This window comes from Tasmannia lanceolata, unplaced genomic scaffold (assembly GCF_043159265.1).
Source record: "Tasmannia lanceolata isolate RefF3 unplaced genomic scaffold, GAP_Taslan_0.1 ptg000012l, whole genome shotgun sequence".
Taxonomy (NCBI): Eukaryota; Viridiplantae; Streptophyta; class Magnoliopsida; order Canellales; family Winteraceae; genus Tasmannia; species Tasmannia lanceolata.
Window position 1 is genome coordinate 44633244 of NW_027518689.1, and position 14105 is coordinate 44647348.

Sequence of the window (14105 nt, forward strand, 5' to 3'; positions counted from 1 at the left end):
GACGCTCTTCAGTCCAACAACACATGGGATCTTGTCTCTCTCTCTGCAGGCGGTCGACCAGTTGGCTACCGATGGGTATTCTCCATTAAGTATCTTCCTGATGGCACGGTTGATCGACTGAAGGCACGTCTGGTGGCAAAGGGTTACACTCAGACATTCGGTGTAGACTACCATGAGACGTTTTCTCCAGTTGCGAAGATACCTTCTGTCAGTGTTCTACTGTCCCTCGCCGTTAATAATGGTTGGCCTCTTCACCAGTTAGATGTGAAAAACGCCTTTCTGCATGGCGACCTCCTTGAAGAGGTGTGTATGGAGCAACCGCCAGGTTATGTTGCTTAGGGGGAGTTGCTTCATCTGTCTGTTGCCTCAGAAAAACGATTTATGGGTTAAAGCTGTCACCACGTGCTTGGTTTGGCAGATTTAGTGAGGCATTTATTAGGTTTGGTCTCAAACAGTGTGCTGTAGATCACTCAGTATTTAGCTATCAATTCTCAGCAGGATACATTATGTTAATTGTATACGTCGTTGACATCATTATTACAGGCAGTGACTCAGGGGGAATTCAAAAATTGAAAGATTTCTTACAAAAAGAATTTGCAACAAAGGACTTGGGACGTCTCAGATACTTTCTTGGGATAGAAGTTGCGTACTCCTCTCGTGGTTTATCTCTATCTCATAGGAAGTATGTTCTTGATTTGCTAGAAGAGACAGGAAATCTTGGTGTGAAACCAGTAGCTGCACCTATGGATCCAAATGTGAAACTGGTTCCAGAAGAGGGTGATTTGTTGAAAGATCAGGTAGGTATAGAAGACTTGTGTGCAAGCTCATATACCTTACTGTTACTCGTCCTGATATATCCTATGCCGTTGGGGTAGTTAGCCAGTACAAGACCTCTCCTCGCACATCTCATTGGAACGCAATGGTTCAAATTCTCAAGTATCTGAAGGGTGCTCCAGGGAAAGGATTAACATTTAAACGGCATGGTCATACACAGATTGAGGGGTTCTCAGATGTTGATTGGGCTGGATCTCCTGCTGATAGGAGATCGACTACTGGGTATTGTACCTTTGTTGGAGGAAACCTGGTTTCATGGAAAAGTAAGAAACATGACGTCATTGCGAAATCAAGTGCAGAGGGAGAATATAGAGCCATGGCGCATACTACGGCTGATATTATTTGGTTGAGGTGACTCTTAACTGAGATTGGTATTGGGTTTCCCTCTCCTTCACAGTTATATGGTCACTCTTAACTGAGATTGGTATTGGGTTTCCCTCTCCTTCACAGTTATATTGTGATAACAGGGCAGCCATCTATATTGCGACAAATCCTGTCTTCCATGAGAGAACTAAACATATCGAAGTCGACTGTCATTTCATTCGTCAGAGGATTCAGAAAGGGGAGATACGCACTGTATTCACTCGTTCTGTAGAACAGTTGGCAGATATGTTTACAAAGCCATTGAATAAATCCAAGCTGAGCGATATATGTAACAAGCTAGGAATGTATGATTTATACATTCCAGCTTGAGGGGGAGTGTTAGAATAAGCCTATAAGTCTATGGGCAGTTTGGTCATTGTACTTCTCTTTTCATTATTATTAATAAATGAGTGAGGGGGAGATGCCCATCTCACTTTTCTCTTTCTCTCTAATCTCTCTTGCAACAACGACTATAAGCAGCACCCTCTCAATATGAACAACATCTGCCAAGACTTTATCTGTGCATGCGGCAAAGGTAATGTCATATGTATTGTCTATGTGTGTCTGCTCCTCATCTTCAACTGTGCTCACTAATGGTGTGATAGACTTTGTCTCAGTGTGCTCTGTCGTAAGCTCAATATCATCATCATTGACGGCCTCGTTATCAAGGACAACAAGATCACTACTAGTATCAACAACAACACGGGTGTCAAGCACGTCACCATCACGTCTGGATCTAAAATGATGGGTCCAACAACCTCTTCTGACTCAACCATCATCTCTTCCTCCTCTTCTTGTTCGCTAGCCTCATCATCGGCCTCTAGGGGTGGAGAAGGAGATGTATGTGCATGTCGCTCGAGTCTCTGCAACTGCATGGTGAGGGAATCAAGATTTATCTTTCTGTTTATGGTGAGCCTCCCGTTCTCGGCGATGCTGTGCCAAGAACTTTTCCCATCTGTCCTTTTGGGCTCTCTCCCCATCACGTCGTCGTCGATACTCTGTCGGAGCATAAATCCTCAACAAGCGATCACGGACATGCTCCCATCGGCGGAATGGAGGTTTGCCCAACTCACATCGCTTTCTTTCTATGAGCCTCCACATAGACTCTGCAGCACTCAGTCTGACAGTCTCTCTGGCACGCCATAATGTCTTCCGATGATTGAAGCCATAGAATCTGTGATACGCATCAAGGCTGTTGACCCATTACAAGCACTTGGTCTCCATATCACTTTAGCCATAAATGTGAGGAACAAATGGTGGCTCCATAGATGTAGAGGCAAGTGGAACTTGGCTCGTCGGCCAACTCATGTGCAAGCGTAACTCAGTCCTCACATATGGTTGTTGCTCACAAGGCTGTCAAAATATTCTGATTTCTAAAACAACTTGCTGCTGCTGCCGCCTGCTGTGAGTTTCTTCAAATCTAGAGATTACTGTGAATATAAGAAACTATCCCAATGTGAATGACAGAGTAGTCCTTCTTCGTAGTTTCTCACCCAAAAGAATATTTCAGCATGTGACTGATCACTCTGGGATAAAACACGCATCAACTGCTGCCCCAAATTTCAGAGTTACTGAGCTTTGTGGAGAGAATGTGTTGTCGTGTGTGGTAGGAATGAGCTTTCTGCTCTGAACAGTCTTTAAGTTCTATAGCTCCTGCTCACAAGATTCTCCACAAATATAATTCAAAACGTCGCTAAATTCTAGGATTGACCGCCAACAATGAAGTCAGTTCCAATGTGTGCTGATCACACATCTACTACACATCAAGAAAATTGATTGAGTTGAACTCATAAGTTGCTGAAACCAGGGCCAATCGTACTGTTCTCTATTGGAGGTGAGCACTGCCAGTATCACAGTTCTGGGTCTAAGCTTGGCCTTCATGAGCTGCAGCAGACAAATAGTGGCTAAATGATGTCCCAGGGAATTAGGTTTCACAAGAATCAAACTGAACTGTGCTCTCCCGTTGGCGTAAATCCCAGCCCTCTACAACTCTCAATTAGATTTCAGTACTGAGACAAGGCTGAGCTGGAAGAAAGAAGACAAAGCTTGTAGTCACTGTGTTAGCTGGGCACTGGCTCCAAGCCAGTGTTTAGCAGCTACTCAATCTAGCACCCAAACGTACAATACAGCAAGCAAAGATTGGATTCAATTTAAGCATATCATCGGTTGTGTGAGAGAACTCTACAAGGCAGCATGTAATCCAATTCTGAAGCTAATGATTCCACACATGTAAGGGGCTGAATTTCATAATACTCAGCAAAGAAATATTTCTGGCTAAGTAACTTGCAGCCGGCTCGGCTTGGAAATTGTACTTGGACCAGGCACAGATTAAAGATTCAAGCGAAGTTCTCTACATTCGCACAAACAAAACCTAAGTGCGGTGATAGTGATTAAATTCCTTTATTGCTCATAGCCCTTTTGTCGGACAAGCTGGGCTGAATCAGTTCAAACGAAAGCTTCTTTTAGCTTCAACCTGTAGTTCAGTTTTAAAATGCCTTCTTGGTACTATTTGTAGATATTAATACAGATGGATCGGGAATTTTCTGCCGTGACCGGTAAGGAAGCTGTTCTTGTTAGCTGAGATCTAACAATTTTCTTTGCAATTTTCTCCAAGGATTGCAGAAATTAAGAAATTTCTACGAACCTTGCTCTGATACCAATTTGACGTAGAGCGCAACGACGGAAGTCGATCTAGATCTGTAATTTTTTTTTATAAAATATTTGGAGAAGATAGGGATCTTGATATTACTTTGAGCGTGGGGACACTCGGGATCGGATCAAGAACGGAATCGTCGGCAATAACCTTTGCATGCAACAAGGGATGAAAAAGAAGAGAGAAATTGAAAAAAATAAAATACATTCAATAGCTTGTAATTTCAATTTCTCAAAAAAGAGAAAAGGATAGAGGTGAAAATTTCTCGCAATTTGAAATCATCAAAAGGTGCCAAAATGAGAGATCATGGGGCTTTATATACTAGCCCATTACAATATGAAATGGCTTAACTACCCTAGTAAGCAAATGACAACTAAAGAGTCACATGAAAATAAGAAAATACAAACATGACATCACATGACAAATACTACTGAAACCGAAATAGAACCAACACTAGGGAGACATAGAGGCTGACGTAAAATGCCCAGGGAATGCTCCTGCATCAGATAACTATCCCATTTCACTAGGTTATTCAACTTTTTACACTTCCCATAACGAAAATACCTCCACAAGTCTTCGATTTGGACCCCTCTCCCATTTCTAACGCCATTCAAGCTTCTTTGTCATTTCCAATGGACTCTAGAGAGAGATGCAAGATAGGCTGGGATATTTGGCAATGATGCTTTTATGGAAGTCATCCTCCTTCAATGGTAAGTGGTCATTTTCCACCAAGCCAACTTCCTTTCTACCCTCTTTAGCAAAATCTGCACAAAAGCCTTGGTGGAATGTTCAACGCATGAGGTAGACTAAGATAAAGAATTGTTTTCCATCCATTCTTAATAAAAGATGAACGCTAGGTCAACTCCACAATCTTCCTCCTCCTTAATACTACCCATAGTGCTTTTACCCATATCAGCTTTCAATCTTGAGACTGCCTTAAACCATCTATGAATGCCCTTGAGGTGCCTTGTTTGCTCTTTTGAATTTTCATAAAAGTTTAATGTTATCCTCAAATTGCAAGGGAAACTAAAAAGAACAGGTATGCGAGTTTATGAAACCTGTGTTCGAAGTTCAAACTTCTCCTTCGCTTTTACTTACCATCCTACTAAGAGTTTCCCACTATACTCAACTCAACTCAACAAAGCCTTTGTCCCAAACTAGTTGGGGTCGGCTAATGAATCCTTTAGAAAATTAAAAGTTTCCCACTATATTGAATGAAAATGGGAGAAGGGATCACCTTGTCAATGGTATGCATAAGTATCCGAGCACACTTCATTTTACAAAAGTAGAGGACAATGGGGATGTTGAGGCGAGGATCAACTTTCTCCACCTTGCTTCAAGACCCATTATGCCCATAAGGTACCAAGAATAAGAATCATTCACTCCAAACCCCAATCCAAATGGTATTAGGATGTTCCCACATCTATCTTGCAAATGACATCCAACTTTTCTTCCGTTTCATTAATTCAAGCCATTCAATTATAGTGAGAACCCCATCCAGTATTTGACAATCCTGTAGGAATTTGCATTGTAATGACAGTCACTTTTCCAAGCACCTTCCTCAAGTTATTGAGAAAATCTTGGTTGCGATCTTAAAATTGGTACCTTAAAGACAAGGGATTTGCTAGGGTCCATCGCAAAAGCCATTTCGTGGCTGGTCTGTCATATGTCAGACCAGCCACCTCGTGAATGGAGACAAAAGCAATTCCCTAAAGATAGTTGGTTAGGTCTCTAACCTTCACCATTCTTTTTGTTAGGAACAAGTTCCTCCCTCTACATTTGCAAACTCCTCCTAGCCTCTACCTCCGAGCTCAGGCTTGATTCCTCCCTTACGCCAGATAAAGAATACTAGGAAGATTTCTTCAAATTCTGCCTCCTCAATCTCCTCATGAAATAGATTATTCTAAATCCAATTTATGGCTTCACATTTTCCTTCTTTGCCTCAAATGCGGCTATGAGAGCATTTGGGGGCGCCATACTTGTTAGGTATGTATATGCTACAGTCTGCAGTGTAGCCCTTCATTGAGGGTTAGTCAAATGTTCATGGTTGCATACAAGTCATTACTAATCTGTTTTATGAAATTGAAAGGATTATCTCCCCCATAATTCTTTCTTTTCTTTTTATCTTCTCATCCCTACACTATTTGATTCAAGCCGTTTTTACATGATATTAGAGTAGGCGTTGTTACAATCCATTCGCTAAAAGACATTCGTTTTTCTTAGATCTCATATCCTTGTTGTTGAAGGTCTCCATCCCCTCCAACTTTCAAAAAGCTTTTTCTCTTCGCCTTCAGTTCTTATTGTTAAAGTATAAAAAGATAAATAACGCCTTTCTTAAGCTTTTGGAGAAGTTGGTAAGTTAACATGGTTTCAAAGCCAAAGGTCTCGAGTTCAAACCTCCTAGATAGCAAAATTCCACATGCGATGGTCGGCCCAAAGTGGGACCACATGTGCCACGTGTTTGCCAAGTGGGCCACACATGTGGGGGAGTGTTAAAGTATAAAAAGATAAATAACGCCTTTCTCCAACAGCTTAAACTTTTGAAGAAGTTGGTAAGTTAACACTTATTATAAGTGCACACATCTCATTCTCAAGCTTGATTCCTTCTCTAACTCATATTTAGAAGACATGGAAGACTTGCATTAGAATTTTATCTTTCTGTATCCGCATGGAAGGTATTTTCATAAAGCCAATCGACACCTTTGTATTTTTCTTCTTTGACTTGAATGGGGCTATGAGAGCATTTGGAGTCGTAGTATTTGTTACCATAGTTTCAAAACTCCCCCGTGTCATCGTTTGCTCACCCAAGTCGAGTCCTTTTTACCTTGGCCACATTCTTATCCGAGTCCGCATTTTGCCCTACAAAGTTGTTAACTTACCAACTTCTCCAAAAGCTTAAGCTTTTGGAGAAAGGCTTTATTTATCTTATATACTTTAACACTCCCCCGCACGTTTGCCCCACTTGGCAAACACGTGGAACATGTGGTCCCACTTTGGGCTGACCATCGCATGTGGATTTTTGCTATACGGGAGGTTTGAACTCGAGACCTTTGGCTCTGATACCATGTTAACTTACCAACTTCTCCAAAAGCTTAAGCTTTTGGAGAAAGGCGTTATTTATCTTTTATACTTTAACAAAAGTCAACCAAAAATCATTTGGCTTTCCAAATTACTCGATTGCGGCAACTAAGTACTCGGTCACGTTAACCGAATACTCGGTCGCATCAATCGAGCACTCGGCTGCATTGCGCCGAGTCGAGTAGGATTTGATTTGGCCGAGATGATTTGTTCTTTTCTCATAAATCTTTCATATCCTTGTTGTTGAAGATTTCCATCCCCTCCACCTTTCAAAAATACTCACCCGTTCACCTTTTATTCTCATTTCTAGCTCATACATCTTCTCATTCTCTTTCTCATTAAAAAAAGGGCGGCCCCATGCACGAGGCTCCCGCCATTTCAGGGTCTGGGGAGGGCTAGATGTACGCAGCCTTACCCCTGCTTTGAAGAGAGGCTGTTTCCGTGACTCGAACCCGTGACCACCAGGTCACAATGGAGCAACCTTTCCATTGCGCCAAGGCCCGCCTTTTTATTAAATACATCTTTTTCTTCTAGCTGTCTTTTATTATTATTTATTCCTAAGTTTTTCATCACCTCAAAAACCTTAATCCCTTTTTTTAATTTCCTTATGCTTTTTCTTCCTGTTCTTTGCTATTGTGCACCTTACTTACGTTGAGGCTCTCGTTAGCACACGACAAGTATATTGTTATAACAAAAGAGGGCCCACTCTCGTAACTTAAGTTTCAAATTAGCACTTAAACTTATATTTAGGCTCTTTTTTGCATTTATTCTGTCTTTATCCCCCTTCCCTTAAAAATCTCAAACCCCAAACCCCAACGTCTTCCCTCTATCCCCCCTTTCATTTCGTTCTCCTTTCCTTCCATATTCTCTCTCTCTCTCTCTCTCTGTGTGTGTGTGTGTGTGTTCTCTTCCCTTTCAATATTTTCTTCTCCTTTTCTTCTTTTCCTAGTTTCATAAATCGTACCCATTCCCTTCTCTATTTCTTTCATTCCCATGTCTTCATTCCTCTGTTTTTCCTCTTCCCAAACAAAAACCAATCAAGCTTTCTCATGAAATTTTTCTCTGGAAGGGCAACGTTCTAACTTCTAACCATAGCCCATGATGAGGGGATGCGTTAACATCTCAATGAAATTGATCTTCTTCCATTGAGTACATTAAAAGTGGGAGTGATTATTCCACTATTTGGAAAGAGAGAGCTCTATTTCGAGATCTCTAGAAAACCCTACATGATTCCCCAACAACTTGCACCATACAACTATAGATGGGGCTTCAAGACCATAGAAAAGGTGATCTTTTTATCTCGCGGTTTCTAATTAAAATCAAGGGGTTGTTAGATCAGGTTACTATGATGCAACAATACATCCCACCCATACTGCATTTGGAGATGCATATGTTATATTCAACACGTCTGTTAAAGTATAAAAGATTAAATAACGCCTTCTCCAACAGCTTAAGCTTTTGGAGTAATTGGTTGTTTAACAACGTCCATCATGCATTCAGTGTTTCCCTCATTTTCTCAACTACTCGTTCTCATTCTTCAACATTATTGTCCCCTCTTGGACATCGAGGCATTCGCATGGCCTCCCACATCACGTTCTTCTTCGCTTGACATCTTTGAGGCTTTATACACTAGTGGCTCCTTCATTCGTGGTCGTGGTCATGGAAAGGGCAGGGATGTAGTCATGGATGAGGCTACCGACAAAACCAGCTATAGTTGTTGTTCAAAGGGGTCGCAGACATTGTTGTGGTTGAGGCTACCAGGAAAATTGATGCGAATATGGGATTCCCAGATTACAGAGAGCTATGGTTGGCGATCAAGCTTGGGAGTATAAACTCTTTTTATTCAATCTTATCGCCATAGGCCAGCTAAGGCCATTGGATCTATAATTTATGGATATTTCTAACCCATGAAATTTATAATTAGGGGAGGTTTATGACTCTTAATCCTCATCCAAGGCATGTTATAAGCCTTGATTCCTACCCCTACTTGGACTCCTATCAACTTAAGGCTCTCTTTTTTCCGTGGACTTTTCTTCTTAATAGAAATTCTTAACGCTCTAAAAGGCTCTTATTTTCTACCAATTGTCACAAGACAATTGTCAAATGACCTAGTCAATTCCTTGTGACTTAGGAACTCCCATTATATTGACTATCTAATCCCAAAATTACAAGGACTATGCTATGTTGCAATGTGGGCCCTTGTGGTCACTTAACCGCTTAAGTGATTAATTACAAATGACTTAAATGCCCTTATCATTTATGATTTCAGCAATAAAAGCCCATTTTAAGCCCTAAAAATTTAAAGAAACCAAGTGATATTGGTCGAAGACGGTTGTGCTACCCTTCCTATAACTTAGGGGATAGACACCTAAATGACACTTAAAAATTTGAATGTGGCCCATAGGATGGTCCCCATCTTACTCCCCTGCTTGAAATTGTTTGACCATGTTGAATATAATAATTGCCTTGATGGCGGGAGTTCTTCAACTGAAATCTTTGTACGTGTCTCATACTGTTGTTCTTTCCAATAGAGTAAGTACTTCCATTGCGCAAGTAGCTATAGACTTTCATATCGTTAGTTTGAACTTTGAAGTAGTGTTATCACCAGACGCACTTTTGATGATTCCTTATAATGTGCAAGAGCTGGGATGAATGGGCTGATCAAATTTCTTAAAACAAGAGGGATGAATAGGCTGCATCTATTAATAATTGCCTTTTAAAAAACCCAGTCGTGTAGTAGGGTTCTTATTGTAGTATATATTGATGAATCTCAAATTATTTTGTCTTTGGGATGATGATGCAAATGATATTATTTCGTATCTGGGATGATGATGCAATTTATAATAGAAAGGTGAGTGGTGAGGAAGTAGAAAAGGTGAAAGATCCTCTTTTTTTTTTTCATAAAAGTGCGGTGGGAGCTCTATAGAGCCTGATATTCACGAGGCATATACATTGTTAATCAGGTTTCCCAATTCCTACATGGTCCAGGGGAAGAACGTCTATAAACAAATAGAGGGTCATGATACATTAGAGGGAATTTCATGGCCTTTTGTATGGACTTTGTCAGAGCAAGGGAGTCAGAGTTTAGGAGTTGTAAGATGCAAATTGGGTTGCAGACCGAGACACAAAATCTTTTACACACTTCTACATATCAGTAAACTATTTTTTGGGAGTAGCAAAATCAATGCACAATTGAAAGGTCCAATGTAGAACCTTGATTTTGAGCAATGGCTTCCACTACTTCAGAGCTGACTTGGGTGAGACATCTTTTACTTTAGATTCAAATATGTATTGTCAACAGTCCTACTCTACAATGATAATCAAAGTTTTATCAAGGTATCGCAGTATTTGGAGTTTCATGCCAAGATAAAACAAGAAGATTGACCATCACTTTGTTAGAATATGAGTGGGGAGCTGTGAGATCCTCCCTCTTTTTCATGTAGAAATTAGGTTGGAGATATATTCACCAAAGGTTCCGCTAGTGATAATCATAGAGATCTGATGGAAAAGCTGTAGATGTTGAGGGAAGCATGTCAGCTTCAAAGGAGTGTTAAGAAATATGTATATGCTACATTTTGCGTTGCTACCTTCTCTAAGGGTAATTTAGTAATTTGGTTCATGATTGTATATAAGCCTTTGTAAATCTGTTTGATGCTTTAATCTAAAGATTAACTCTCTCCCAATATTTCTCTCTTATCTTCCTTTTTCTTTCCTGCATCATTTTAGTCAAGGATTTTTTTTTTTTACATTAACTTGGTGGTAATAACATCGTGCACGAGGCTTGAAGGGAAAACATATCCTCCTATTGACATGGTAGGGCAAAAGAGAGACTTGTGATAGACTTTGTATCTGAAACATGGTTATAGTTATTGTTGTTAAAAGCGTACGATTTACGATTCAAACGATTCAAATCGGATTGTGGGTTGAATGATTCAAATCGGAAGGAAGAGTCATTTTTCATAAAAATCGTATGATTTAAGTACGATTCGACTTTGAATCGTACGATTTTTACGATTTTTTTTTACGATTTTTACAATTCCATCCTTTTTTTTTTAGATTTTGGGAACTAATTGTGATTTCAATATGTTTTGTCTATTGCTGGCATTTCTTTGTATGATGATTAATTGAACTATGATTATTATAGAGTTGGGTATGTGCTTTGTTTACTATTATGACATATATTATGATGATTTATTGTATGATGAATATAGTTTGTGCTTTGTTTAGTGATTTATTGTACGATGAATAAGGTTTGTGCTTTGGATTACTAATCATGGAAATTTATATTTAATTTAATAGTTTTGAATGGAAAATAGATACCTACTCATTTTATTCTTATTTTTGACTTTTTTATATTTTTTCTCATTGTTACATATAAATCTGAAAAAATCTTACTATTTACGATCCGATTTACGATTCGATACGATTCAAACCTTGTTACGATTTACGATTCGATTCCGATTTTCAGAACCTTGGTTATAGTAACTTTCCAACTCATGCTCTCTCTCTCTCTAGAGGGGTAGCGAAAAGTCTTCCACCGTATCACCTTTAACAGAACTTATGGTGACCTTTTTGGCACAGACCATGTTCTTTCAGAGGAGCTTATAGATACCACTCTATTGCACTACCTCCATATGAACTTAGATAGTTGCCTTTTTCCCTCACCATCATCCTTATGATGAGATTTTGAATCCCCCTCCATCGTAATCATACAGTGCTCATTGTCCACCACCAGTGGCAAAGACGGCTTCTTCAGCTCCCATTCACCCCCACATACCTATCACTTCACGATCAGCTCTCGAAAGTGTGGCCACCATAATTCCATTCTTCATGCCTATAGATTCCCTTTGAGCAACTTTTCCCCCCGGTACAAAGAGCAAAGTTACCATGTTCTTTCAGAGGAGCTTATAGGTACCACTCTATCGCACAACCTCCAAATGAGCTTATATGGTTGCCTTTTTCCCTCACCATCATCCTTATGATGAGATTTTGAATCCCCTCCATCGTAATCACACAGTGCTCATTGTCCACCACCAGTGGCAAAGATGGCTTCTTCAGCTCCCATTCACCCCCACATACCTATCACTTCACGATCAGCTCTCGAAAGTGTGGCCACCATAATTCCATCCTTCAATGCATTAATCTTGCCTATAGATTCCCTTTGACCAACTTTTCCCCCCGCTACAAGAGCAAAGTGGTGCCCTTTTGATGAGCACCTCCTTTCATGGATGAGAGCATGGCATACACCTCGAGAGGAAGAGCCAAAACCTCATTCCTTTTTCCCATTCACAGGTCACATAAAATGGTAGCTTGGTGCTAGTTACTTGTCAATTCCATCAAGCTAAGATTTGAAGCTCTAAAGGTATTTTGGTCTGGCCGATTTCGGAGGAGTATGGTGGGGTGGGAGAACAAGACAAATTAAGGGATGTTTTCAACTCTTATCAGACTACAGTTTGATGTTTATCATATTGGTAACATTCATTCGATGCATATGCTTGGATTTGGAGATTCGAGCCTGGGTCCAAGGAGGTTAGCTAAGTTTATTATCGGTATTCTTAGTAGGTAATTGTCTCCCTTGTTCAAGCACATTGTGAGGAGTCAAAGACATCCCGGACAACCTGGTGGAGGAAGAAGTGATTAGGTTTTTGTTTTGGCAACCTTTGCTGCTATTGTATTTTTCTTTCTTGAAATATTTTATCTCAGTAAAAAATCGTCCCCCTCGTTCAAGAACATCCCGAGGAGTGTTGAAAACGTACTATAAACCATTTTGCCTTGGCGAAGGAAGGAGTGGATTGATTAGAGCATCATGTAAGTGACTTCCAGTCATTCCCACACTTTCCCCAGTATTAATCAAAGATTCCTTTTGTCTAATCTGAAGTTTCAAAGCCAATATGCCGGACTTGTGACGATTGGGGACCTTTTTGAGAGATTTTATTACTAGTGTTTTGGCAAACCTTTCCATTGTAGTTTAATTTTTTGTTGTCTTTTTGTCTGTTGGGATCATCTCTTCCCCACTTTTTGTACTGCGTTGTTGTTGCTTCGATAAAAATCTATTCTTGTTATCTTTCAAATGAATTATTATGTTTGTAGCTATGTTCATCTTTATTTTGTTTTTGGGACTACATGACATCCTTTAATTATTTATATGAGCTCTTAGCAGTGGAAATTTTATTTAATCTCGCTTACTTGGTCAGTCTACTTCTTGCTTTATTACTAATTCTATGGCAAACAAGTTGCATTCAAGCATTTATTTTATATTATTGACTTGAATTTACAGCTAGGACACTGTTCTCACTTACAAGATAGACATCACTAAAGCTTTTACTTTCATGCTTTGTACACCTGCCAAAATTTTCGTCCTTTGTATAAGATGGTTTTGTTTGGTTCCTTTTTACTTGTTTGTATATATGCATAATATACGCATATATATATATATATATATATATATATATATATATATATATATATGTATTATACATTCCTCCAGATGTGTGACATTCTCTTGCATGCCGCGGCTTATTATGTGCTCCTATGGTATTTCCTTTGCAGATCTATGGACTGAAAACACTTGTCAAGAGTTATTTGCCTCATCGAATAACTCATGTCAGACATAAAATTAAGGTGCCCTTGAACATTTTGTTAAGGCTACTTTCTGAACACGACATTTCAGATGGTATTATGTTGAGGTATGTTTTAAAATTGTTAAGTGGCCTGGATAGATTAATGTTTTGAGTTTGTGATTCAATTATTCCTCTTGGTGATTCAACAAATTGTCAACTTTCATTTACATTGCTAACGAATGTTTTCAAAGCATCATTCGCAAGTCATTGTTAGGAATCCAGTTTGCTAAATTCTAGACCACTTTATCCTTTTATGTTTCTGTTGAAGCAGTGCCTTGAAAGTCGTCGGCTGAGCTCGAAACTCGGCTGAGTCAATGAGTTTGGGACTGACTGACCCTTTAGTGAGTCCACAACACTGCAGGTTTTGGCCTAGTGATGCAGGGCAATACCTAATTTAGGGAGACTCCTACACTCCCAATGGGATAAAGGCTTGAAGAAAGATTTAGGGTTAACACGGAAGGCTCAAACACCTAAAGAACTAACCTAGGGCTGATTTGGCTCTAATTTTATTACGGGGCAGCAGCAATAATGAGACGTTAAATGCTTTCAATAATTAG

General features: G+C 39.7%; 1 protein-coding gene across 5 annotated transcripts in view; it reads left to right on the forward strand.

Annotated features, from left to right (window-relative positions):
* LOC143888340 (ARM repeat superfamily protein) overlaps positions 1-14105 on the forward strand; it is a 99326-nt gene that overhangs the window by 47550 nt on the left and 37671 nt on the right. For all 5 annotated transcript variants that reach the window (XR_013254534.1, XM_077392725.1, XM_077392724.1 and 2 more), the window contains exon 17: positions 13478-13614. Coding sequence is in view for 4 of the 5 variants with exons in the window: in XM_077392725.1 (XP_077248840.1) it covers positions 13478-13614 (137 nt within the window). In the remaining variant the exon portion in view is untranslated. The remainder of the gene's footprint in view (positions 1-13477; positions 13615-14105) is intronic.